This window comes from Myodes glareolus, chromosome 14, assembly GCF_982192425.1.
Source record: "Myodes glareolus chromosome 14, mMyoGla1.1, whole genome shotgun sequence".
Taxonomy (NCBI): Eukaryota; Metazoa; Chordata; class Mammalia; order Rodentia; family Cricetidae; genus Myodes; species Myodes glareolus.
In genome coordinates this window covers 28,963,897-28,990,773 of record NC_142039.1, presented here as the reverse complement: position 1 = coordinate 28,990,773, position 26,877 = coordinate 28,963,897, and the positions used below count along the sequence as shown (strand labels likewise).

At 40.4% G+C, this 26,877-nt stretch overlaps 1 protein-coding gene across 4 annotated transcripts in view; it reads right to left on the bottom strand.

Annotated features, from left to right (window-relative positions):
• Dip2c (DIP2 acetate--CoA ligase C (putative)) overlaps window positions 1-25,888 on the bottom strand; it is a 378,666-nt gene extending 352,778 nt beyond the window's left edge. The window contains exon 1 of one of the 4 annotated variants that reach the window (XM_085699206.2): window positions 25,410-25,888. In XM_085699206.2, the coding sequence (XP_085555332.2) occupies window positions 25,410-25,494 (85 nt within the window). In that variant the 5' untranslated portion in view covers window positions 25,495-25,888. The remainder of the gene's footprint in view (window positions 1-25,409) is intronic. The other 3 variants (XM_085699207.2, XM_085699208.2, XM_085699209.2) reach the window with 3 other exon arrangements.
• Between the last annotated feature and the right edge of the window lie 989 nt (window positions 25,889-26,877).

Here is a 26,877-nt window from a genome sequence, read left to right as displayed (position 1 = left end):
ACGATGCCATTAAACTTTATACTTATTTTTAAAAATAAAAGTAAATATCATCCTTACAGCAGCATGAATTGCTACAACTACTAAGAATAGCCAGTGTGATAGGAGTCTTCTGCAGTGCTCAAAACAGACCCCAGACAGTGCGGTCAAGGGCTCCTCATACCTGACTTCTAGGAATCTAATTTTAAACATTTTTACAAGTGAAATATCACAAAAACATAATGTGCCAAGTGCTACTCACACAATAACCAAAACAAAAACAAAAAAAAACTAATCAAAAATAAAAGTAGCATTTCAAAGGGAAAATCTCAGTATCTGAAGTATACAAGTTCTTAAACTATACAGTCAACTTTCATATGATAATAAGGATAATGAACCATTAATTAAATAATTTGCTAAAGAATCTAAGATTTTCTTTCCCATACAGGTATCGCCTATACTGAAAAAGTCTCATCCCCTAAAACTGGGGAGACAGCTCAGTGGCTAAAGTGCTTTCTGTATCAGCAAAAGGACCTAAGTTCAGGTCTTCAACACCCACGTAAGAGCTGAGGGTAGCACTGCACATTTGTAACCTCAGTACTTGGAAGGGACACGCTGATAGATTCTGGCGGCTCACTGGCCAGCCAGTCTTAACAGAGAGCTACAGGTTCAGTGAAAGACTTGTCTCAAGAAATAGGGTAAAGAGAATAGAAGATACCCAGTGTATCTGGCTTCCACACGTGCACTCATGGGTGAGCACACTGGCACACATACACAGACACCACACATGAATACATATGGGGGTGGAAGAGGAGACCATTTTCCTCTCCTCTCATCACCCCTCAGTGTGGTGTTCAAGCCTGAGGCTAGCTTTACAGCTTACAACTGGAGACCTACATTTGTCATTACCCACAGTATGAAAAAGACAAATGCACAGGACCAAAAGCAGAAGTTTCAACAGTCCTCATCAAGATAGAAGCACTACTGTGTAGGGCAAACTAGAAAAATTCAACATAATGAAAGAGAATGCTCCATGCTGTTCCCCATCATACTCTATCAGCATGAAATAATAAATATAATTGGAATGGAAGTATTCAATGAGAGATGGCTCATTTGGTTAAGTACTTGCCATGAAAATAGAAGAATCTAAGTTCCATTTCTATTATCCAAGTAAAAGCCCATGTGTCATGCATTCCTATAATACCAGAAATGAGAAGAAAAAGACAAAAGGATTCCTTGTGCTTGCTGGTCACCCAATCTTGCCAAATCAGTGAATTCCAGGTTTAATGAGAGACCCTGTCTCAAAACATAAGTACAGAACAATTGAGGAAGACACTCGACAACAACCTCTTGCTTACATACCCTTGCACATGTGTTACCCAAATGAAATCAAAAGTAGCAGAATATACAAAACAGGAGGTGGTATCTGGTCCTCAAGTACTCCTGGATCAGATCCCAACTGTCAGTGAATGATGAGAAACTACCAAGGCCAGCAGGTAGAGAGGAAAACACAGTAGTCTGAGTCTCCACAAATCACCAGGATGTTCCTCATAACTAGGCCTCATAACAGAAATGCCAATAATGATGGTTATTAGGAAGCATAGGTACTACTATCTGCATTTGCAGGCAAAGACCTACATCATTTCAAAGGGAACTAGTCCATATACATAACCAGACATAACAAAAAAGTCAATAAGTCTTATGATGTGCCTCTTTTAGAAAGTAAGAGTATTGATGAAAATAAAAACACAATCACTTATGGCCAAAGAAATGGATTAGCAGGTAAAAGTGCTTGCCATGGAATCCTGATGTTCAATTCCAGGAACCCATATTAAAAGATACAATGGCAAGCATCTGTAAATCCAGAACTCCTAAAGTAAGATGGGAAAAGAAGGATCAGATGGAAGCTTATGGGCCAGCTAGTCTGGAGTATGCATCATAGAGAGACCCTGCCCCAACAAGGTAGCAGGAGAGAATTGATGTCCAAAAGTTGCCCTCTAACCTCCACATGCACACCTTGATAACTTCAGTCCTATCTCCCTCCTGTTTCATTTCCTTTCTCTACTTGTTAATTAAGTCCTTCCGGTTCACTTGTTCCCTGTTCCCTTCTATTTTCCTCTTTTCACCAGGGTTAGTGACAACCTCTAAGGTCATCTTCCCATCTCTCCTAGGTCAGGAGTATGCAAAGTCCAGCCACCTCTTTCCAAAAAACCTTAGAGCTCTATCCTAAGTTAAGAACTTCTCCATTCTGGCCTTGGATATGCACATTCATATTCTATCTCCCAAAGAAGTAGCAAGCAACTGAGCTGCAAAAAGATTCCTAGGCCCAACCATAAAAGTACTCCACAGGATATCTATGTTTATTCTCTATTGTTCATGCATAGTCCTTTTTTGGTTTTTTGAGACAGGGTTTCTCTGTGCAAGAGCCCTTGCTGTCCTGAAACTCGATTTGTAGACAAGGCTGGCCTCAAACTCACTGAGATACACCTGTCTCTGCCTCCCAAGTGCTGGGATTAAAGGAATGCACCACCACTGCCCAACTGCATGCATATTCTTTAAAAATAACTTTCTTGATAATTTTTGTGACATGACCAAAAAGGCTGAACTGACACAAGGCATCCTCTACATAAGACTGACATACCTTGCTTAAGCAACTGCCTCACTAATGAGCAGACATATCATCCCTTCATTCAGCCACCCCTGCATGCCACAGCAAACTGGGCTTTTCACTGCAGGAGGTCCTGCAAGCTTCTGCTCCCACCAGCTGAGTTGTATGCATGCTAATGATGACATAGTTCTATTTGCTCCTAAATAGGTTTATGTCAGTTCTACTTATTACTCAATAAAATAAGACTTGAGAAACTGTAACATGAGGGCTTGCTTGTTGGGGTTTTTGTCCTGCCTAGTTTCCACAGCAGGTAAATCCCAAAAGAAATCACACAGAGGTCTATATTAATGATAAACTGATTGGCCCATTAGCTCAGGCTTCTTATTAATTAACTCTTACAAACTTGTATTAACCCATTATTCTTATCTATGTTAGCCACATGGCTCGGAACCTTTTTTGGCGGGGCAGGTCACATCCTACTTATTCGGTGTCTGGACAGGACTGTGGGGAGAGCTTCCTTCTTCCCAGAATACTCCTGTTCTCATTGCCCCACCTCTACTTCCTGTCTGGTTGTCTCGCCTATACTTCCTGCCTGGTTACTGGTCAATCAGCATTTATTCAAAACATAATTGACAGAATACAAAATTGTCCCACACCAAGAAACAAATTAAATGAGTCTATGAAAACTAAGATGACCTAACATACAAAGACCTGACATACAAAAATGTTTTGTTTTTAAATTTTTTTGTTGTTTTTTTGGTTGGTTGGTTGGTTGGTTGGTTTTTCGAGACAGGGTTTCTCAGTAGCTTTGGATTCTGTCCTGGAACTAGACCAGGATTGTAGACCAGGCTGGCCTTGAACTCACAGAGATACACCTGCCTCTGCCTCCTGAGTGCTGGGATTAAAGGCATGCACGACCACAACCCAGCTTGCTTTTAATTTTTTAAAGGCAGGGTCTCACTTTGTAGCCCAGGCTGGCCTTGAATTCATTACCATCCTCCTCTGTCTCCCTTGTGCTGAGAATTACAGAGGAACACCACTGTGTTTCTAACTTTTATTTTTTTTTAATGCTTTAAAATTAGGAGTGACTAAAACAACATGAAGCATGAAGAAAACTGTTTTAAAATTTTACAACCTGGATTGTTTCCCTACTGGCTGTTCTTTCTTTTATAAAACTCTAACCTGTAATAACAAGCCTCTAAGAACAGACCTCCATTATACATGTACTACAAGCAAGAAAGAGGAGGCAGCCACCAGCTAGAAGAACCTTCCTCAGATTTGCCTTGGTCCAATAGCAAGAGCTCAAGGTACACTTTTAGTACTTTGAGGTCAGGAGTTTATTATTTTATTATCAATAGAATGTGATAGTTAATCTTCACTGGCGGCTTGACTGGATTCAGAATCACTTAGGAGATCCACTCAGAATATGTCTGTGAGGATATCTCCAGAACACTAACTAAAGTAGGAAAAACCACCCTGAATGTAAATAGTACCATCCCATGGTCAGGGATCTTGCACTGAATAAACAGAGAAAAAGGAGAAAAACAGTCCCTTCCTCTGTGTCATGGTCTGCCAAGATGTGAGCAAGCAATCTCATGTTCTCACTGCCTCAGGTGAGACTCCGACTCTTATATCAATGTAAATGCCATGAAGGAAATAAAATACACTAGTACCATGTTAGAATTATAAGATTATGAATTTTTAAAATCTATGTATCCAAATTATTTATACTATTAATTCCAAAATAGAAACAAATTTTTATTCTGAAACTGAAGATGTTTAACGTAATGTACCTGAAGTGACAGGAAATCTATGAATATCAAAGGAAAAAGGAATTATAACTTCTAACATAACACATGATAATTCACAATAGATAGCAAAAAGACAGAGAGTTACAGTGATTCCTTCCCTGGAGGAATTCTATAGCAATAAAACTCAAAAAAGTACATTAAAATGTTTGCTACTAGAGAATGTTAATTGTCAACTAAGCAGAAAATATGTTGAATTCTGATCAGTAAGTCCCATAAAGAAAATATGTTGAATTCTGATCAGTAAGTCCCATAACCATCCATCTAGCACTGTACTCTTTACCCTAAGGCTAGTGAAGAACAAAAAAATACTAGTGGAGTTCACCTACACTACAAACTACAAAGTGAAGGTTGAGATTGCTGAAATAAACAGAAAATAAGCAGAATATTTCCACAACACTAGTCTTCTTAATATGTGTTATACATGTATGTGTGGTTTTGTGTCTTTTTTTATTTTATGTTAAAGTACTTATAAAACACAGATACACTTTAATTATGTTTTATTGTTATAAATTGATGCCCTTTACTTCATTACTCATTTCAATAACTATATCTAGTATTATTAGTACTATTTACTGTTTTGGCTAGCATTTACAAAAAAAGTAAATAATTTTGTTGCCTAATAAAAGGATTATAGTGATATTACCTCGCATGGAAAATAATAGCTAGTAATTACATGATACTGCAATGAAACAAAACAGGAAATGAACTAAACATGTCACAAATGACAATGTTTCAAAAAAACAACAGCTTGTATTGTTTGGAACCTCTTAGGTTTTCTCTAGGTTCTTCCTGGGTTCTTCTGGGTTTTTTTTCAACACAAGGTTTGTAAAATCTACATCTTTACCACAATGTGAAGGCCCTTCTCTTTTGCATTGTTGGAAAGAAGGGCTATTTTATACCAAATACTAACAATCCATATTACATACGTAATTCTGCATTTTAGCTTTTTTCCAAATTTCTGCATAGCTTGCCTATTTGAAAAGCAAAAGAAAGCAAAGGATTCCTATTTCAAAACCAAAATGCTGATAATATCTATGAGAAAACAAGGGTATGGTTCATCAAAGTTCACAGGGGTAGAAGTAGCAGAAGCAAGACAAAAATCAGAACTGTCTCACTCTTTTGCCACTCTGTTATGAATATATGATAGACCAGATGAGAAAAATAACCAGTAGCTCCTGAAAATCACCTGAGACTGGATACTGGAGATTTGTGTTGAGGAAGAAGAAACCATAAATTGGATCTTTGGGTGACTGTAGTAAATGGCCAGGTTTCTGCACTACACGTTAAGAGAAAACTGAGACAGTGTTAACGACATCAGCCTGCCACTGCAGTATTAGCTCATTGTATTGAGACTTCAATGGCAGTGGTGGCAACAAAGAAAAGGTCTGACTGCTGAAATGCAGAAAGAACAGCTGATCACACACAGAGGAAGAGCCAGCTAATGTCTGAACATGAATCCAAAGACATGTTTGACAAAGCAAGGCACTGTTATGTGTAGCAGGTGTCTGACTAAGTACACACCTATAGCTCCTCCTTGTCTTGAGGATCTGGTCTTGAGGAGACTGATGATACACCCCCCAATTTCCTACTAATAAAATAAATTAACAGCAACACCTTCCAAAAGAAACACTATCATTCTTACCTAGAAAAAGTTAAACTTCAAATCCAAGACATAGTGCACTCTAACAAGAAAGCAGCCAGAGAAAATATTGTCTCTGGTCTTGATTTAAAACACACACACACACACACACACACACACACACACACACACAGAGAGAGAGAGAGAGAGAGAGAGAGAGAGAGAGAGAGAGAGAGAGAGATTGATTCACAGCCTAGACAATTAAAGGCTTAAACATTCCACAGAGCAATAGAAATTATCTAGTGTACCAATCATTTCACCACAACAAGCTAAGGGATCAAAGCAGAGGTGAGGGGTGGTAAAGGTAGATATTGAACACAGAAAATAAGATATTAAAGTATCCCTATTCAGAAAGGGCTCCCTTGGAGCCCATTCCTTAGGAAGAACTGTGCCTCTCTGGTTGCCTAAATTTGTTCTAAGTATAAGACTATGATTTTCTCTAACATTAAACATATCCCTTTCCTTTCACTGTAATTGGTTGGGGGCCTATCAAGAGAAAAACTCTTAAGAATTACCAGTCATTGCTTTGGGGTTGGCAAAGATGATCACTGTACTTCCCGGTAAATCCGAAGTAAGATCTGGGATCAGAGGACAGAGAAGAAAGAAAGGTCTTTAAAAATAGCTGAGGAATACTAGGCATGGTGGTATACAAAGAGAATCAGTTCAAGACCAATTTCAGCTATGTCGAGATTGAGACAAGCCTGTGCTACATGACTTGTCTCAAAAAAAAAAAAAATCAAACAAACAAATGGGCTGGAGAGATGCCTCACCAGTAACATTGCATAAAGCTTTTGCAGAGGACCAAATTCAGTTCCCAACACCCACGTCAGATGGCTTATAACCTCCTGTAAATTCAGATCCAGGGGACATAACACCCTCTTCTGGCCTCTTTGAGCGCCTGCACTCACATAAACATACCCATACCCAGATAAACACATATATGGATAATTTAAAATTGTGTTAAATAACTCTGAAAATACACACACACATAAAGAGGAAGCACACCCAATGCTCCATTGTGTGTGTGGATAACACAAAGACAAAACCCATGCTGAACTCAGAATTTAATACTGAAGAGCCAGATGTGTTGGTGTACTACTGTTATTTCAGTACTCTGGAAGCAGAAGCAGTAAAGATCAGAAGTTCAAATGTCATTCTCAGCTACAGAGAAGTTTGATGCTAGCTTGGGTGACAAGTGACCTTGTCTCAAAATAAACAAAAGAATTTAGGACCTAGCAATCTAGCTATATAAAACCTCCTGAGGTGGAAAATTGATGAAGAACCTTGCGGCCTTCTGACTAATCAGGACTCACTCACTGGCTCAGAAAGATCTAGAAGGCATGACTCTTGGGAGAATTTTAGTTTTAGTTTATATAATGGACTCACTTTTCTTTCTCACAGACACACAGCATATCCAGACACACTTATGTAAAACCTAACACCCACAACTCATATGTAACACACAACTCATACAACACAAAAAATACCAGTCTACATGCAATATAACACATGATATAAATATATAACTCACATATTATGTTCTACAGAACACAGTCACAGCACAACACAAACTTGTATAATATACATAATGCATGCACATACAAAACATGCACACTTAAAGTACTGAAGCATGGGGTCATCTGAGTTTCCATTAATGATTTACTCCATGCAAAGTTCATATCACTTATAAAGAAGTAGGGTCTGCACTAGGGCAGCCAGCTGGACCGGGTATAAAGAGACTAACTAGTAGGTGTTGCTACTGAATCTCTCAAAGTTCAACTCCATTATTCAAAGAGCTGAATTTTCTGCCTAAAATCAATGTTGAAAGTTACACAACTCTCACACTGCAACCCTGTGCTGGTGGACACTGTACTGGGGAGGTTAGGTGCTGAAGCAGGGGTAGGTAGAGGCTAAAGAGTAGACAGGCAAGATAAACATGCATATAAAAACAAAATGATACCCCAAATCATGCAATATCTTTTGAAAAGAAAGAAGGAACACATGCAGGACCAATGGCATCTTTTAGTAGATCTGGTGGTACCTTGCAACCTTAAACCTCTTCCACTACCTGCCTGGGTGAAAACTAGGGGGATGCTGAAAAAGAAAGGAAGGAAGGAAGGAAGGAAGGAAGGAAGGAAGGAAGGAAGGAAGGAAGGAAGGAAGGAAGGAAGGAAGGAAGGAAGGAAGGAAGGGAAACCAACCCTGGTAAGCATCAGCCTAAGTTGGTTTAGATACTCTACAGACCCCAAAATTCCCCAGTGTCTGTACCCCATCCCTGCTAGCTCCTCAATACCTAACAGCCCCAGCAGCACTTAGCATCTGCTCCTCCAACACTGCTAGCTCCCTAGTGCCTCTCCTCTCAGCTGCCCAGCACTTGACCCCTTTAGTACACCCTCCAAGCTCCCAGCACCTGGCTCTCAGCACCCCTAGTACCTAGTCTCCTAGCATCCTATCCCCTAACAGTCCTCAACTCCCTAGCACCTGGCCAATTGGTTTTCAAGACATCTCTGCTCACTCCTCTAAACTCAATAGCACTCATTGCCAAGGCAATCCATTAGGCACACTTACTTGCAGTCAGTCCTACTCAACTGTTTTTAGATCTGTACTGAACTTCCCACATACTACTTTTTAGCTCCTTCTAGATTGTAAACCAGGCTGTCACCTACCACTCTCATAATGGCTAATATTCAGTTTCACTGTAAAAACTGCAAAAGAAATGGATGCTTAAAGCAAAGAAATATTTCAAGAGATCTCAAATGGCAGAGGCAATCTCTGAAATGGATTTGGTCACAAATTAGATATAAACGTGTGAGTGCATGCAAACACACACACACACACACACACACACACACACACTTCCATTCAAGTATACATCAACATGCAAGAGTATGTTCAGCTATTTAAAAGACTACCATGTTTGGTATTTAATAAATAATAAACAACAAATAATATAGCAAATCTGTAGGCAGAGACTGCTCGTTTGTTTCCCAACTGCTCAGACCCGATAATCATACAAAAACTATATTACTTACAACACTGTTTAGCCTATTATCTCAGGCTTCTTTTTAACTAACTCTTACATCTTGAGTTAACCCATTTCTATTCATCTATGTATCGGCACAAGGCCAGTAAGGTAGCAGCACCTGTGTCTTTCTCCTTCAGCAGCTACATGGCATCTCGTTGACTCTGCCTAGTCTCTCTATATATCTCTTACAGACTGGCTATATTCTGTCCTGCCATAGGCTAAAACAGCTTGATTCATTAACCAATAATCAACACATATACAGAAGGATATCCCACATCATCTTCCCTTTTCTGTCTAAATAAAAAAGGTTTTAACTTTAACATAATAAAATTACATATAACAAAATAGGTATCAAGCAAGAATTACAGTTACAATATTTCTTTGTGATCTAAAGTTTCATATCTAACTTACCTCTTATCATAACTAAGGAAAACTATAACTATCTGTCTTCAATTCCATCAAAGACCCCAGAAGGATATAATATCTTCAGCCACTTCAAAGAACTGTAGACTATGGCATCTAAATAACCTAGGATTCTATTGATGTGAGACATGATTGCTCCTGACAGCATGGATCTATTATCAAGAGCATGTTGGGCACCAAAGACACTCCACTTGGAGATTACTTTCTTCTTGGCAAAACTGGCCTTTGGGCAAAGAACTGCCCTTGCCTTGCCCTGACAAAACGCACAGTATCCAGACTGGACAAGCAGGATGCAAGCAAAAAGACTGCCAAGCCTTACCAAGACAGGGTAAGATGATTTTTCAAATTTTTCTGCCTCTGAAAATGATCTGTCAGTTACTCTAGGCCTTAGCCAAAGTTGGTTGCCCCAACATTACAAATGAGACTTTGGGTGATTACCCAGGTACCTGGTTGTCTCTGTCATTTCTCGAACCTTTTAGAAGTTGCCTAACTGTACTTCCTGTTTACTCAAGTAATATTATTTCCCTTCTCAGGTCTTTGATGGGGTTCAAGACTAGATAGTCATAGATACTTTCCTCTCATGACTTAGCCAAGCCATTTTTAATATAAGACTTAGACTTCTTAGGATTAGATAACTATTGAAATATTTAGCATATGTTTCTTGTTTGATGTTGTTCATGCTGGTTGTAATTCTAATTTTTATGTATATTTTTGCCTCTTATTTTACCTGGAAAATAATTGATATTTGTTCTTACTGTATATTGTTTTGTATTAGGCTTAGAGTTCTCTTATTTAGACAAAAGGGAGAGGTGTTGTGGGAACTCCTTCAGCCAATAACCTTTAAGATACCAATCCACTCTGGGTGTGGTCTCATGTACTAAAAATGTAGACAAAAAGGGTGCACCTGTTGCTTGGCTGCTGGATTCGGTTCTAGTTCACAGTGCATGGAGAGGACTGTGCATTACTACTCTTTCAGTGAGTTTATCTCCAAGTATATTTATCTTAGTTATACTTCATTCTGGGCTATGTGGAACTCTTTAGTACACCAACACAAATCCACTAATGCAAATCCCCAGAGACCATTTTATCACCAACACAATTATCCTTTAAGCAAATATCTCCTGTAGGAAACTGCTGAAATTTAAATCTAAAACAGAGAAGAGTATAAGTTGAGTTCTCACAGTATTTGCTTTTTTAAAAAAAAAAAAAAAAAAGAGTCATCCAACATGCAAATTGATATCACATCTTAGTGTTTAGTTGATCTGCAGAATCAACTGCCTTTATTATGGTCTCCACAGCAAATAATAAATAATTAGAATCACCTTGACAATCCACACTTATTTTGGAGTGCAGTACCCCCAAGACCAAATTGTATCTTTAAGACTGAGTTATTATGCAGACAAGGGACACTTTAGATTTTAAACACTTAAACAATATCTTGTTTGGTTGGATTCTGATAACCATGGCACCATCTAAAACAAAAGTAAATGGCTTTATAGCTTTGAGAACATGCGGATTCTTAAATTTGCAAAAATTATTTGAAGACACAATATTTTATGTTTTATATTTAAACGTGCCATGTTCTTTCCAATATGTAGGAAACATGCATTTACACTACTTTCTACAAGAAAACTCTGATGTATACAAGTATTTAAAAATGATCTTGTTTTGACATTTATTTATTTAACATAGCTGGGACAATCTTAAAGGGTTCCTGATAGTGGCATATTCATCTCTATTAATGTTGGGACATGTTTCTGGATGAGAAAAGGGGGAAATGCCTTTATTAAACATCTACCCTCAGTCTGTAGGTAATCTTAGCTACATTAGACATGATCCTTTCTGTTAATGTTTTTTCAGATTAACAATTTCCATTTATGTATATGGGAGATAGCTCAGTGGTTAAGTTCAATCCCTCAGAACCAAGTAAAAAACCACATGGGATGGCATGCATCTATAATCCCAGCAAAATGAGAACTGATAACAAGAAACTCACTAACAGCTTACGGACTAGCTAACTTGGAAAATGCTAAACAGAAACAATAGACACACTCTGCCTTCAACAGTTTTGAAGGAGTGCTGCAAGTTAGCTCAGCAGGTAAAGACACTTTACCTGATGACTTGAGTAATCCACAGAACCTACATGATGGAAAAAGAGAACTGACTCCCGCAAGTTGTTCTCTGACCTTCACATGCAAGCCATACATAGCACACGTGCATACACACACACCAAAATTAATAAATAAACAAGATGTAATCTTAAAAAAACAAGATGGATAGAATGAATTAACTCTCAAAAGTTGTTCTATAATCACTACACACATCATGGCATTCACTCACACACACACACACATCATAAGCACATGCAAAATTAACTAATCAAAAACAAAATTTTAAATAATTTTCATTTAAGGAAAACAAAGATATATGTTATATGTAAATATAATAATCTAGCAAGATTCTCTAAACATTTGGTTATTTTCACAATTATACATAATCTGTAAGTAGCTTCCTCTCAAGAACTAAAAATAAAAACAGGATAACTAAAAAGCAATAATCCTGACAATTTTATTCAGCAAATTATAGCTTTGGAAGTACAATACCTTTTTGAGACTGCATTTTCCTAAAATATCCTTCATAGAATTTTGTACAAGAGATAGCTGGTAATTAAGTTAATTATTCTCCCAGTATAGAAAAGTAAACCATTTAGGGTATAGGAAAGTAAATGTATAAAAACCAAAACTACCACATATACTATGAAATTTATCTTTTAAAACAGTGGTTACCTTGGGCTGGGATGTAGCTCAATGGTAAAGTGTTTGCCTAGAATGCTCATAGTTCTGGTTTCATTCCCAGGGTAGCAACAAAATAAAAGGTAATTCTCTTTCCTCCTTTAGATGTGTTTGCCCTACTTCAAACAGGGAAAAGGTAAAGCTGAATCCAAACATGAGGTAACAGGAACACTTAAGCAACAGCTGAGGCCAAACTCCCCAGAGTCTAATCTGAAGCTCAGTCACATGACTTTAAACTAACATCAGCTCTCGGAACACATTTTCCTCTTCATAAAATAGGCATGACATTTGAATTTTAAGTGTAAAAAAAGTAAAATAGTATATGCAAGACAGTTAATTTGGTGTTCTGCATATAGTAAACAATCAGTAAATTATGACAAAGATAGAACTATGCCATATGGACAGAGATAAGAACTCATACTAGGAATTAATAACATTTCATTTAGAAGTTACAGCTACCAAGCAAAGTAGCAAGAAGCATCTACCTGTAGTCCCAGCTACTCAGGAGCCTGATGCAAGATCTCTTTTGCCCAGAAATTACTAAAAACAAAAACAAAACAATCTACCAAAATTTCAATTATATACCATCTGCTCCTACTTGTACTGTAGTTCAAGGTAGGAAGCTATGCTCCCATGTCTGTTAACTGTGGTCCAAACCCTGCAAGTACTGAAGATCACTATTAAACTGAATAGGCACTTAACATGAAATCAAAGCACTCAATATGAAAGAGCTAAACATCGATTGCATCGTAAGTGATTGGTAGCTGCTTTAAAATGGCATAATCATTCTGGCTGGGATAAAGGAAGCTTCAGTGGAGGTCATTCTTTTCCTGTGGGGAAGTGGTGATTCTTGGAACCTCATTTAGAATTTTTTCCCCAACAACATAACCAAGAATGAGAAGCATTTTCTTAACAAAAAAGAAAAAGAAAAACAAGATCTAATGAACCTCTGTCATATCCAGCCTTCTGATTCTTAAACTAAGAGAAGAGTTAATCCCAAGGAATTACATTTTTCTATATCTGTCTTCTATAAAAAAACATGCAAAATTTCCAAGCATAGAGAAAATGGAAAGAACTACACATCACATCAGACACACTTTATCCATCCTTAAGATCACAAACATTGTATACAGCTTTATATATTGAGACAGGATCCTATGTATCTCATACTGATCTTGAGCTTCTGATCCTCCTGCCTCCACTTTCCAAGTGCTGGAAATACAGGCACATACCACTATATCTGGTTTATGTGGTGCTAGGAATCTAACTCGTAGCTTCATGCATGCTAGGCAAGAACTCTACCAACCAAGCTACATCCCTAGTCATGAATTAGATTTTAAGTAAGGTTCTAGAGGCTGAGAGCTACCAAAAAAAAAAAAAAAAAAAAAAAAAAAAAACAAAACAAAAAAACACAGCATCTGCCTCTACCCATCATAGCCAAGTAGAATGAGAAACTGAGTTCTCCTCATGGACTTGTTACTTGACTGGAATACATGAAAGGGTTTGGCCCTCCACCAATTACCCAGGATGACCATTGAGCTTTCCTAGGCCAACTGACAGGCAAAAGCTAGATACCCAACTTTGACATTAATTGTAGGTAAGCTGCTTTGAAGTTTCACAGTGTACTCTTTCATTGAAAAGCTTTCAGGAAACCACAGATCCTAGCATGTGCTCCAACCATTTGAAGTTCTCTATCTCATTCTCTATACTGAGACCTTGCCTCAATAAATATAATGAAGAGTAAGACAGCTGATGTCAACCTCTGTCCAACATAGATACACACACACATACACACACACACACGCACACACATGCACACATGCACACATGGGCCAGGGGGCATATCCAGGACCAGAACTAAAGAGGATTACTGGGAGAGAAATTGAAAAGGAGACACAAAAAGAGAAGTTAAAGACATTCAAACTATTACTGGAAGAGTACAGGAACTCACTAGCCTCTTTCTCTTCTTAATAATAAGAGGTTTAAGAAAATCTAAAATACTAGCAAGGTCTTTGATTATTTAAAATCAAAAATCAAAATAAAATATCATTGTTTACAACAAGTCAAAGAAAAGAAGATTCTGCTTTTTTTTTCATCATTAACTGAAGGTAACTATATGGGAAAAATTATAATCAGCAACAGCAAAATAACCCAAAGCACTGTTTCTGATTGGGCCCATATCAATGTTGGGATTCATGGGTGGGAGCCCAGACATTTGCAAATAAGACTATGGTCATCTGAGTTAATAGACAAAAAAGTGAAAATCAAGTCTTTTTTTTTTCCTAGAAAGTCCCTATATAACACAGCACGGAAATTGTAATCACTGGTATAAAAAGTAACTAGTAATGAAATTTCAACCCTGCAGCACTGATACCACTATGTGTATTTCAAAGGCTTGCCTTCAATGAAATTGCCCCCTTGCTTACATAAGTCCTTAAAGATTACTGTGTATTACTAAATCTCAACAGCTTTGAAGCAACCATTACGTCCTCTAAGGAAAATAAGACCAGAACATGTTTTCAGAGACTGATAACATTCACTTAAGAATCCAGAATAAAGTACCCTGAAATGGCAATTCCACCTCATTACTTTGTTTCTTTTTAAATAGGTAGTTATACATAATTGAAACCATGATTTCTGCAACACCATTAAATTCACTGGGAGGGGGGTAGACTTCAAAGTCTATCTCAGGGTTTTTATTTTAAAAGAAAAAGCTTATCAGAGAGAGTGGGTAAGAAAAATAAGTATGCAGAAAAAAATCTAAACAGTGATCAAAGCCCAAAGGCTGCAAAATACAGATCTCCATGACCAAGCACAGGTATTCAGCACATGAAGACCGAGATTACAACAAGATCCTGTCTGTACCACAGCAGATCAACATTAGAAGAGAATAAGGCTCCAGGCTGCAATCTTCGGAGCTGCCAGGTCTCAACCAAGTGACTGAAAGCTCCACATGCCACCTACCCATGTGGTTTCCAGGTAACTAGACTGCCCATGCATCTCCAGTACCCAGCAAAGAGCTGACTAGGGGGATGCCAGCTCTGCCTCTGTCTCCTCCATGCTAATAGGTGAACACCACTAGTTTGGGAGGATGAACTTCCAAAGGCAAAACAGAATTGTTTTGTTCTGAGATAGGGTTTCTCTCTGTGTAGCCCTGGCTATCCTAGAACTCACTTTGTAGACCAGGCTGACCTCCAACTCACAGAAATCTGCCTGCCTCTGACTCCCAAGTGTTGGGATTAAAAGCATGCACCACCGCGGCCTGACAGGCAAAACAGAAATCTACTCTCCATGAGCAGGGAGAGGAAGGGAAGGTGCCACAGACATTCAAAAGGCTTTGGGATTGCCTCTGGTGCAAATGCAAAGGCAGGCCCCAGATGTACATTAGAACTAATACAGACAGCCTTCTCACATTCTACCAGGACATCAGTCCCAAATTTTCACCACAAAGTTTTCTTAAATGAGTACTAACTAAAAGAGGTCACTGAAAAAGAGACTTATTGTCTTTTTGAAAAATTGATAATAATAAAGCTACACTGAGGCAACATGATAGCTGCCCCAGTGTGATGTAAGCACACAAGAAAGATCTGTCAAGAAAGATTTCCTAAAAACCAGGCATGGTCAGCAGTTCCAGTCCAGCCTGGACTACAGAAAACCCTGTCAAAAATTAAAATAATAATAATAAGTTTAAAATACTATTTCAACATCACTGTTACTTCAAACCACCTAGATAAAGTGCTATTTTAAAAAAAAAAAAAGGCTAGGTCAAGAGAGTTGGCTCAGTGGTTAAGGGTGTTTATTGCTCTTGAAGAACTGCGGTACTATTCCCAGTTACCCACATCAGGCAGTTCACAACTGCCTGTAATTCCAGTTCCAAGGAATCCAAGATGGCCTCCATCTGCACATGAATATACTTCAAACACCTAAGCAGTAGGTATTCAAGTAGGCACACATACAAACAACTCCTTTTTCTTTGTTTTTGTTTTGTTTTGTTAAGTGGCTGGGCATATGGCTTATTTGGTAGTGCTTGCCTAGCAGGCCCAAAGCCCTAAATCCAATCCTCAGCACTTTATTAATCAAGAACAGTGTTGGGACACATTCTAGTAATCCCAGCACTCTGGGAAGTGAAGACAAGAGGATCCTCAGATACATGGTAAATTCAATTTCAACCTGAGACTATCTCAAGAAAAACATTTTTTTTTATTTTTCGGGAATAAGAGGTTTGAAGAACTCTGCCCAAGCTAATGACATCGTGAGGGGTAAGAAATACAAGTGAATAGTACAAGGTAAGAGTGAGACCATCTGATCCCATTCTCTCTCTCTCTCTCTCTCTCTCTCTCTCTCTCTCTCTCTCTCTCTCTCTCTCTCTGAATTAGGGGAAGGGGCTATTTATGTAGCCCAGGTTGATCACGACCTCTTTGACTCCGGAGTACTGGAATGAGGGGTGTGCACTACCACGCCCAGCTTTCCAGCTTTTCATTTCAGTCCTAAAGGTTGGTTTCCCTAACACCATCACTCAGCAAAAGAAACTGAGTCTGAAAGAGACTAGCAGCCTGGCACTCAACAAAGCCAAGGAAGAGGTTTCCCAACAGCCAGATACAGAGGTTCAATCCTGAAAACTCTGACGGTCCTAGCACAAACCCCTCCACATAGGAAATCAAACTTTAATCCCAGCACTCAGGAGGCAGAGGTGAGCAGATCTGAGTTCAGGGTCAGCCTGGTCTACAGAGTTCCAGGACAGCCAGGGCTACATAGAGAACCCCTGTCTTGAAAAGTTGTCCCCCCAAAAGAAAAAAAAAACAAACCAAAGAAATCAAAAGCTCACCAAAAGTTAAAAGGATCTTGGTGCTTTAAATCTCCACAACCCTATCTTTTCATACAAATGGTTCTTAGGTGAACCAAGACTTCTGTAGCATTTGGCCAACTGAAAGATTCTACTTGTTCCTCTTCTCTGAGAATATCAGTTTTACAACCACTCTCAGATGTACTTGGCATCTTGACATTATTATGGTTATAATTATTACCACTATTGTTATTGTTACTATTCTGAAATGTTACCCAAGATGGTCCCAAACTCTCAGTCTCCTGAGTAGCTAGAACTACAGGTGTGCAACATCAGGTCTTTGACATTTTTTTTAATGCAAGACTTAATATAAGTTACACTTTGTTAGTATATCTGTAATTTCAAAACTGAGTCTCTCAATAAAATTTAGCAACCCCATTACTTTTCCAGTTTCATTTCTTAAAAAGATTGAGGAAAGCCTTCTACTTTTATCTCTATAGGGAAGCAGAATTTAGTTTGGCAAGAAACTAAACTGTATAAAAGAAGTATTCAAAATAAATGTTCCCATTTTTCCTTGGAGTGACAGTCAACAAACATGGTTCCTTCAGAAGGCAAGGATAAGCCCAGAACAGATCCACCATGACCTGAGAGTGAAGACAGGCTGAAAGGAATGAATGATTTAAATAGACCAACCGAGGAAAGGCTGGGCTGGGTGTGTCTCCCATGTCTCCACAGTTCTGTTTTACAAACTGCACACCAAGTGGGATGGCTACTCTTTATACAGAAATAAGTATCCTGATGAGAAGTCAAACCATATGAAGGTTCAACCTGAGACTGGTATGACTAAAGCAGCTCTGAATATTCAACTGTCTCTGAGCCACCCCATACTCAATATACGAGTGTTTAGCAAAACCTGAAGACACTGTCCTAGAGGACAAAGGGTCCTGTTTCCTTCATATTCATCCCAGAATATGCTCAGAACACCAAAAAGAACAGGGCCTACTGATGACTTTCAGCTCTGATTCTGTATCACTAGCCAACCCAAAGGGAATCACAAAGCTCCCAAAAGCAAAATTAGCTACATGTTCATTATGGTTTGACACTTTTTTTTTTTTCAGGAAAGAGGCTAGGTTGCCACAATCCTCCCAAACTGACAATCATAAAACTAGATACAACTCCTTCCTTTGGGATTAGCTTTAAATCTTGTGAAATGATCAATCAAAACCTACATTTACATTATAGAAAAAGGAAAGCGGCAAAAAGCTAAGACTCCACCAAACACCAATAAGGAAGAATCAGCTAAACTAAAATATCAGCCCAGTGACTAAAAATCAAACAACAAAGTAGTATAAGGTTGAAATTTGAACAATTGTACATCTACTTCCATGAGGAAAAGTGTTAAGTTTACACAGAAAGTTTCTGTTTTACAATTTTAGTGTTCTATTATGCCTCAAATAAGTAAGTCCACAAATATGTAACAGACTAACCCGAGAATTCAGTCTTTTAAAAAACAAAGATCCATGGAAAGCATATGTAAGGAATCTCCCTCTCTGGCACTCTTAGAATTGATTTAGGTCAGACTCATAGTCTCCAATCTTTTCAAAAGAAAAGATTTTCACAGGAACCATTTCCCAAGCTAATAGTCAAGAAATTATTTAAAGTCTTCAACCCTGAAGGAAAAAAAAAGGCTACTCAGTCCACATCAATCATAGACTCCCTCCATGCTTAGCAAAATAGCTTCCCTCCATCCTTCTCATCCTTCTTTCCTTTCTTCTGATTTTACATCTATTATCCAAAGCCCTTCCGTAAAGAACTATCTCAATTCATAGTTCACACCACACAGAGAGCTCATGTTAATACCCAAGATATCCAACAAAAATGAAACAAAACTGTGACCCTCACATACATACACACACCAAAAAAGACTAATAATTTCAAATCAGTTTTAGAACTCATCACAGCATTTCCCTACTTCCTTTCCCGACAAGATGCTGAAGAAAAGGAAAGGATATACAGGATATGTGTGCGAAGATGACTTTAGTCATTCCTCTGGCATGCTGGCTTCTAGCTGTGCCACCACCACCACCCCCCACCAGCTGGGATTCCCAATTAGAGTCTCCTCTTTAAGAGAGCTATTTATCATCATCAAGAACAAATGGATGCAATTACTTCTTTTGAGATGTGACAAGATTTTGACCCACAGCAAAAAATAGCAGAGCACTGACAACAGGGGGTAACCTTTGTATGACACACACACACAAAAATCACAAAAGGAGGAAAATTAAATTCAGATATCTTAAAAGTAGAACACATAAAGGGAAAAGGGAACAGGAAAAAAAAGAAACAAACAAAAGATATCATCTACCTTACAAAAAAGAAGGGGGAGGAGGAAGAAGAAGAAAAAAGGAAGGAAAAAAGAAAGGAAGGAAGGAAATGTCCTCCTTCCAAGAAAAAATATTAATGTGCAAAAGTAAGTCAGTAACTGCAACCATGCAACCAGGAGTTTGCTTTTCAATGTGCTTTTTTTTCCACAAAAGAACTAGAAATGATCTTATAATATAAGTAGGATTTGAACAGGTGAGTCAGTTGATATATGTGACATCAAAATTAAGATTATTCAACACATTCTTTGCCATTCAGAAGAATGCTACAACTCATCCCATAAATCACTGCTTTATTAAAAAAAAATCAGTTCTAAATAAAGAGACAACCCATTTGGAAGAGGCTGTGAGGAGGAAGGCAAAAAGTGACTCATAACATTCAACAGCATCTAAGGCTCCAAACCATAAGAGGAATATAAAACTAGTGGGTCCCACTTGAAGCAAAATAGACACACTGTTAAGCTTTCACCTTGTAAAGTCAGATCTAAGGAGTATGACCATGGCACTGCAAGTATCTTACTAGAAACAATCTTACAGGTGTATGTGTGTGTGTTTGTGTGTGTGTGTGTGTGTGTACATGCGTGTGTGTTAACCTCCCTAGCTAAATCTGACAACTAGAATTATTCATTAAGAACATTCAAACCCAACTGTGAAGAACTGTTAAAAGTCAAGCCCACCCACTTAAAACCCTACACTAAAAACAATGCTATCACCAACATTTGTTTTTTATTCAAGTATACAATATAGTAGGTTTTATGACATTTTCACCCATTATACCATGCCTACTATGCCCATTGTATCCCCCTCATTGGTATCATTTCTCTCCCTGCAAACAGTCCTCCTTCTGCTTTTATGTATCATATTCATGTGTGTACAGGTGAACAAGCAAAGAGACAGAGATGATTCTGGAAGAAAACATGCTTCTACACACTTGTTTTCCAACAGAAACTGTTTTTGTTTTATTTTGCTTTGCTTATTTCCAATGAAAAGGTTCACAAAGTTTGAATAGCATTAGAGATGACAGATGTCTCTCCCTTGCAGACTCCCAAAAGTGGTCATAGCACAGAAGCTGTACAGAAATGTATCTTCCTTGTTCTGTAGCAATAGGACACACAAGCAAAGCTCAGGAACTGGGGAGAAGGGTAGGGGACAGAATTTGGTTCTAGAATAAAATGTCTGTCATGTTATTCCAATAGGAAAATGCCACTCCCAAAGCTTTAGATAGCCACTGCTTTCAGAGCCCACTCTTTGGTGACAGCAGTAGGCAAGTTGCATGGGGCCTACTTGAGTAGATTAAGAACAAAATAGTATTGATTCCTTGACCAATACAGAAAGACCTGACATTCAAGCAGGCTTTTTACCAATTTCCTAGAGCACTTTCATGTACTGAAATGCTGAATAGGACTCTATTTTGGAGCATAAGTAATAGTTGAAGTAATCTGGTGTGTTAATAAAACAGAGCATAACAACTGATGCTGGAGAGGTTGTGGGGTGAAGGGAACACAGTCCTGCATTGTTGGTGGGACAGCAAGTTGGTACAGCTCCTTTGGATGTCAGTGTGGTGATTAGGAATCAACCTTCCTCAAGACTCAGTAATACCACTTTTGGGTCTATATCCAAAGGATGCTTAATCGTACCACAAGGACATGTGCTCAGCTATGTTCATAGCAGCATTGTTTGTCATAGCCAGAACCTGGAAACAACCTAAATGCCCCTCAACCAAATAATGGATAAGGAAAATGTGGTACATTTACACAATGGAGTACTACACAGCAGAAGAAAAATAATGACATCTTGAGCTAGAAAACATCATTTTGAGTGAGGTAACCCAGACCCAGAAAGACAATTATCACATGTACTCACTCATAAGTGGTCTTTAAACATAAAGTAAAGAAAACCAGCCTACAAATCACAATCCCAGAGAACCTAGACAGTAATGAGAACTCTAAGAGAGATATACATGGATTTAATCTACATGGGAAGTAGAAAAAGACAAGATCTCCTGAGTAAATTGGGAACATGGGGACCTTGGAAGAGGGTTGAAGGGAAGGGGAGAGGCAGGGAGGGGATCAGAGAAAAAAAGTAGAGCTCAATAAAAATCAATAAATTTAAAAAAAAACATTTAAAAAAAAGTCTAGAGACAAAAAGCAGAGCATAAACTATGCAACTCCCATTACAGAAAGTTATATTAGGGATGTGACATGTTAACAATTTAAAAGCAACAAAGTTTAAGCACAGTGTGTGTGTGTGTGTGTGTGTGTGTTTATATATATCAAGACTTCCCTTCTATAAAAGCTAGATACCTTTATAGGCTACATCTGAAGGCAGTTTTCTTGAAGAAGTCAACTCTAACCTGGAATAATAGTGCATAACTACAGTCCTAGCTACTAGGAAGAGACACTGAGGCAGGAGAATGGATAAAAACCATGTAAGAGCAACTAGTCAGAGCAACACAATGAGATATCATCTTATTATAAAACAAACAAAACATGGGGACATGGGTCAGTTGGTAGGGCACTTACTTAACAAGTTTGAAGCCACAGGTTCCATCTCCAACACCACATAAACCGAGCATCGTGGTACATGCATGTAATCTCAGTACTAGGGAGGTAGAAACAGAAAGAGCAGAAATTCCAAGTCCTCCTTGGTTACACAGGGAATTCAAGTCCAGCCTGGACTACATGAGACACTGTATCAAAACAATCTAAAATGAAAGAGTAGGAAGGCCCTTCTTTTATAGCTCTTCTAAGCCCAATGAAGTACAGGTATAGCCCAGGAAACAAGTGACCGATTAACAAAGAAACCTACTAACATATCACTCAACAACTAAATTGGGTAATTTTTTTACACTTGATCTTAGCCAAAAGGCTGTCAAGTAATGATTTTTCTGTTTCCTCCTCTAATTCGCTTGGTGGTACTGTATAAACTTTTTTCCTTATGTCAAATAATGTTTAATCACATATTAATAAAAATATGTCTTGGTGCTTTAAAGCCAAAGAGGAAAAAAAAATGTGTGATTACCAAAAGGCAAGAAGAAAGGGATTTGGTTTTTTTGGTTTTGGTTTGTTATTTTTGTAAGGAAAAAAAATTATCTAAGAATTATGAGTGTGAAAAAAGCCCCACCAAGATTACTACAGGTGTTAGCTCTGACATGACTTCTTCCCCAGCTCATATTCAAAGTCAGGTGTCTCAGCAGGATCCAGGATCCCTAGCCCCACACAAGTGAATGTCTCCACACATGTAGGTCCAAGAATATCTGAATCAATACGAGAGGCTGCACACTACACCTCCTACAAAAACCTCTTGGGTTTTTCTGAAAAGGTTCTACAACATTTAGCAAAGCCTAGCTGCTTTCAAAGAAGGAAGCACTGGGCACTGCCAGACCAGGAAAAGGGAAGACACAACACAGCAGGAAGGTTAAAAAAATAAATAAATGCAACCAAAACGTCAATCCATAACTCTTACAAACAAATAATAATCAAATCAAATAAAAACAGCATACACACACACACACACACACACACACACACACACACACACATATATATATATATATATATATATATATATATATATATATACACACAGCACCCAGTAGATGGTACAGACCCAAAATAGCAATACTAGAAACAAGTTGATTCATCTCTTCCAGGTGAACACTCCTTTTGGTTACAAGACATGGAATTTCAAACAACCTTTTGTAAATCACAACTCCAAAGCCACACTTCACAATAAAGTCAAAGACCAAACAGCTAATAGATGAAACAGCTAATAGATGGGGTGAGTGGTGTGAGCAGAGAATGGCAGAGGCTGAACAAACTCACACAGGCTTTGATTTTTTTAAATTCTTAAAAGTTTTGGTCAGGTCTTAACATAGCTTATACAGAAAATGAAAATATACATACACACTCCTCTGCACACAACCATTCACCAAGAAACTCATTAAATCCTTTAAGTTCTATCCAGACACAAGGTGCTCACCGGGAGTTAGGCTAATTACATCTCATCTAAAGTGGTTTCCTATACTTCTCTGAACAACCAGAAGTTAACATTCACTCTTCCAGAGTGAATGACGATAACAGATGACTGCTGTCACCAAAAACAAAACAAAACAAAACAAAAAAACAAAAAAAAACACAGATACTCTCAACAATGAACGGGCAGGATATGTGTTTCCAGAGAGAGTAAATATGAATCGACTTCCTGGTAGGCAGGGAGAGAGGGATCCTGCAGAAAGGGCTCAACGCTGGTGAGCTGAGATGGCTTCTCACTTTTCAAGTATGGGTACAGACCCATCACATTAACACAATGTAGGCACAGCAGAAGTGCTTGCTTCTGAGTCAGAGCGTGATGGAAGAAAATGCTGTAAATACAACAGGTGCAGAAGATAAACTAGAGCTGGTAAACTGAGGAAGAGAGTCTATCTGAACGTTGACAAAACTCAAGTATGTTTCTTCATAGCTACTTTATAGGGTTAAACTGTCTGTACATAATGCACACTTCAACTGCCCGGTTCAATGTTGAATCCAGCCCTGGATTTTCTGCCTGTGGACTCTCTCAGGAAAGAGTGATGGTCTCACCATCATCTCTAGGTGGTCAGAACAGAGACAAGGGAGCATAGAGTCTGGGACACGTTATCTTTTTCCTTCCATTGGAGTTTCCCACGACCGGCCCCCAAAACACCTTACAGAATCTCAAATTTGAAATAGAAGAAAATGTTCAGTCTATGAGGATTTGATAACACAAGCAACACCGCAGCCACCACGTTTATTTCCTTCTCCACCCTGAAAGTGTTAAAAGGGAAAACACAAAGTCAACATCAGCTCCTCCCCGATGATGAAAATTGGCACGGATGAATTTACGTTCTGGCTGCTGGCCCTCACAAACCGTTACAAGAAAGAAAAAAAAAAGTTCACCATGCTAAACTACTCCAAGTACTAATTCAAGAGGAGACAGCCTATCTCCACACCATTATATTGTAGCCTTCTCTGAATCAGTGGGATGACTGCTAAATACCTATTATTAAACACATTTTGGAACTTTAGTGGGAGGGGGGGGAAACCCACAGAACCCGAGCTGAAACGTATGACCGTTAAGCACATGATGTCCACCATGAAAAGCAAAGACGAAACCGTATAAAACACTCCGTGAAATCACGCAACAGGGCAGTCGCAAATTCTCAGTACCTCTTTCCGACACGGCGGGAATGAGGCACCCAACCTGGCCTGAGGGGGGAGGTTTTACGGCTCTAACTCAACCTGCACATCACACAACACGCCCGAACAATAGTACTACTATCTTCCTCCCGCTGACAGGACCGTGTGCCTGCAGCCTCGGAGGGAGCCAATCCCGAAGTCCACTGACAAGTTTCGCATTAAAATCAGGCCATTCGGAGGCCGTCCCCAAGCATGGAGCGTGGTGGCAGCGCGCTGCTGCTGCTGCTGCTGCTGCTGCTGCTGCTGCTGCTCCTGCTGCTCCTGCTGCTGGTGCAGCTGCACCAAGGACGCGGCGCCTCTCCCGCCTTTCCATTAGTGCAGAGCGCACATCCCACCAAGGCCATTCCCCAGTGGCCCCAAAGGTTGCTCTAAGCCTGCTTCCTAGCCCGGCGCCCCGGGCCCAGCCGCAGCGCGCAGGGGGCATCGCCGCTGCACCGCGCCAGCTGAGCCTGGAGGGCGGGGGCCGCGGCAAGCACACGCGCGCGCACACACACACAGACCTACACACACACACACTCACACATACACACACACATTCACACGCAAGCAAGCACGCGCGCACACAAGCACACGCACACCCATGCACCCGCCCCGGGGCCACCTCTCAGGGCCAGGGCCCCGCCGCCCCCCAGTCCTCGCGCGCGCGTCCTCCCCGGGGTGACAGCGCGGCCCGACCCACGGGGCCCCGAGCGCGCGGCAGAGAAGAGGTGTCCGGACCCGGCCGGGGCGCGGGGCTGAGGGGGGGCTGTTGTTACCTTCCGACAGCTCCAGCTCCAGCTCGGCCAGCCGGGCCCTCACCTCCAACGGCAGAGCCATGCCTTCCAGGCTGCGGTCCGCCATGCTCGCCGCAGACGCCCCCGCCCTGCCGGCCTCCTCTTTGTTCGCCGGCGGAGGGCTCCTCAGCGGCCGCCGCTCGAACCTGGAGGAACCGCACCGAGGAGGCGGCGGCGGGCGGGCGGGCGCGGGAGGCCGGGCGGCGGCGGCGGCGGGCAGGCGCGCGGGGATTTTCTCCTCAGCCTCCTCAGCTTCGTCAGTCTCCTCAGCGCCTCCTCAGTCTCCTCAGCGCCTCGTCAGCCTCCTCAGCGTCTCCTCAGCGACTCCTCAGTGCCTCGTCAGTCTCCTCAGCGCCTCCTCAGCCTCCTCAGCGCGGCCCCGACCCTGGCGGCGGCCTCGCGCCCGGCTCTCTCCGCGCGCCTCCCCCAGCCGCGGGCTCCGGCCCCGTACGGCCGGCTCCGGATCACGGGCCCGCCCGCGGTCACGGCCACAGGGCTCTCTCGCTGCTCCGCGGCCGCCCTGCCCCGGCGGGAGCGAGCGCCGCTGCGCGCGCACCGGGCAACAGGGAGGCGCGCGCGGAGAGGCGGGAGCGCGCGGACGTGTCACGGCGGCGCGCGCTCTGGGGGCGGGGCCTCCAGCGGCTACTTCGAGAGCGCGCTGGTGGGACAGTCTTATGTTTGGCCTGGGGGGCCTTCTCAAACCCAAGGCTTAGAAGACTTAAGGGAGGGAGAAAGAGGGGGGAAAGAAAGCGTTCTGAAGTACAGCTTAGTCTACTTGTTAAAACTTCAAATGTTCTGGATCCTTGAGGACTGATTTTTTTTTAATGAATCCTTTTAAAAGGGAAAAATGATAAAAAGACGTCGTGAGGCGTACATTGAGTACTAGTTTGAGGTTTAAAAGCATGGATCTAGAACAGACTAGCATATGACCTTGAATCATCCCAATGCTTTTGTCCAGGAGTCATTTTCCCCATCTGTGGAAAGGACATAAAGGAAATGGTTGGGTCTGTCAAACACTGTCCAGCCCTTCCTGAGACTGAGGAGTGCCTGTCATCCATGAGCCCTTTCCTAGTGTCTTCTCCCCCACACCCTACAATACTGTCTCCTTTTTTTCTCCTACCTCTAGTGTGTTCTGTTCTCTTTGGTCAACACTTCTGGTGTGTCAATGCCTCTTCTGCGTGGTTGATACCCCAGCATAGGTTTCCTCCCATGGAGCAGACCTGAAATCCATTCAGAAGTTAATTGTGAAAGCACGTGATCTTGATCTCACACATAGCATTCATATCATGTGGGTCATTATTGTAGGGTTCATAGCTGGGTAAGACTGTTAATGACTTCCCCCACCATCAACAGCCTGCATAGCATGCATGATAGCCAGCAGAGAAGAAACGTCCTGATCAGCACTGACTAGATTCTCAATGTGACCAATGTGTGTTTTGTCTTCAGCCTT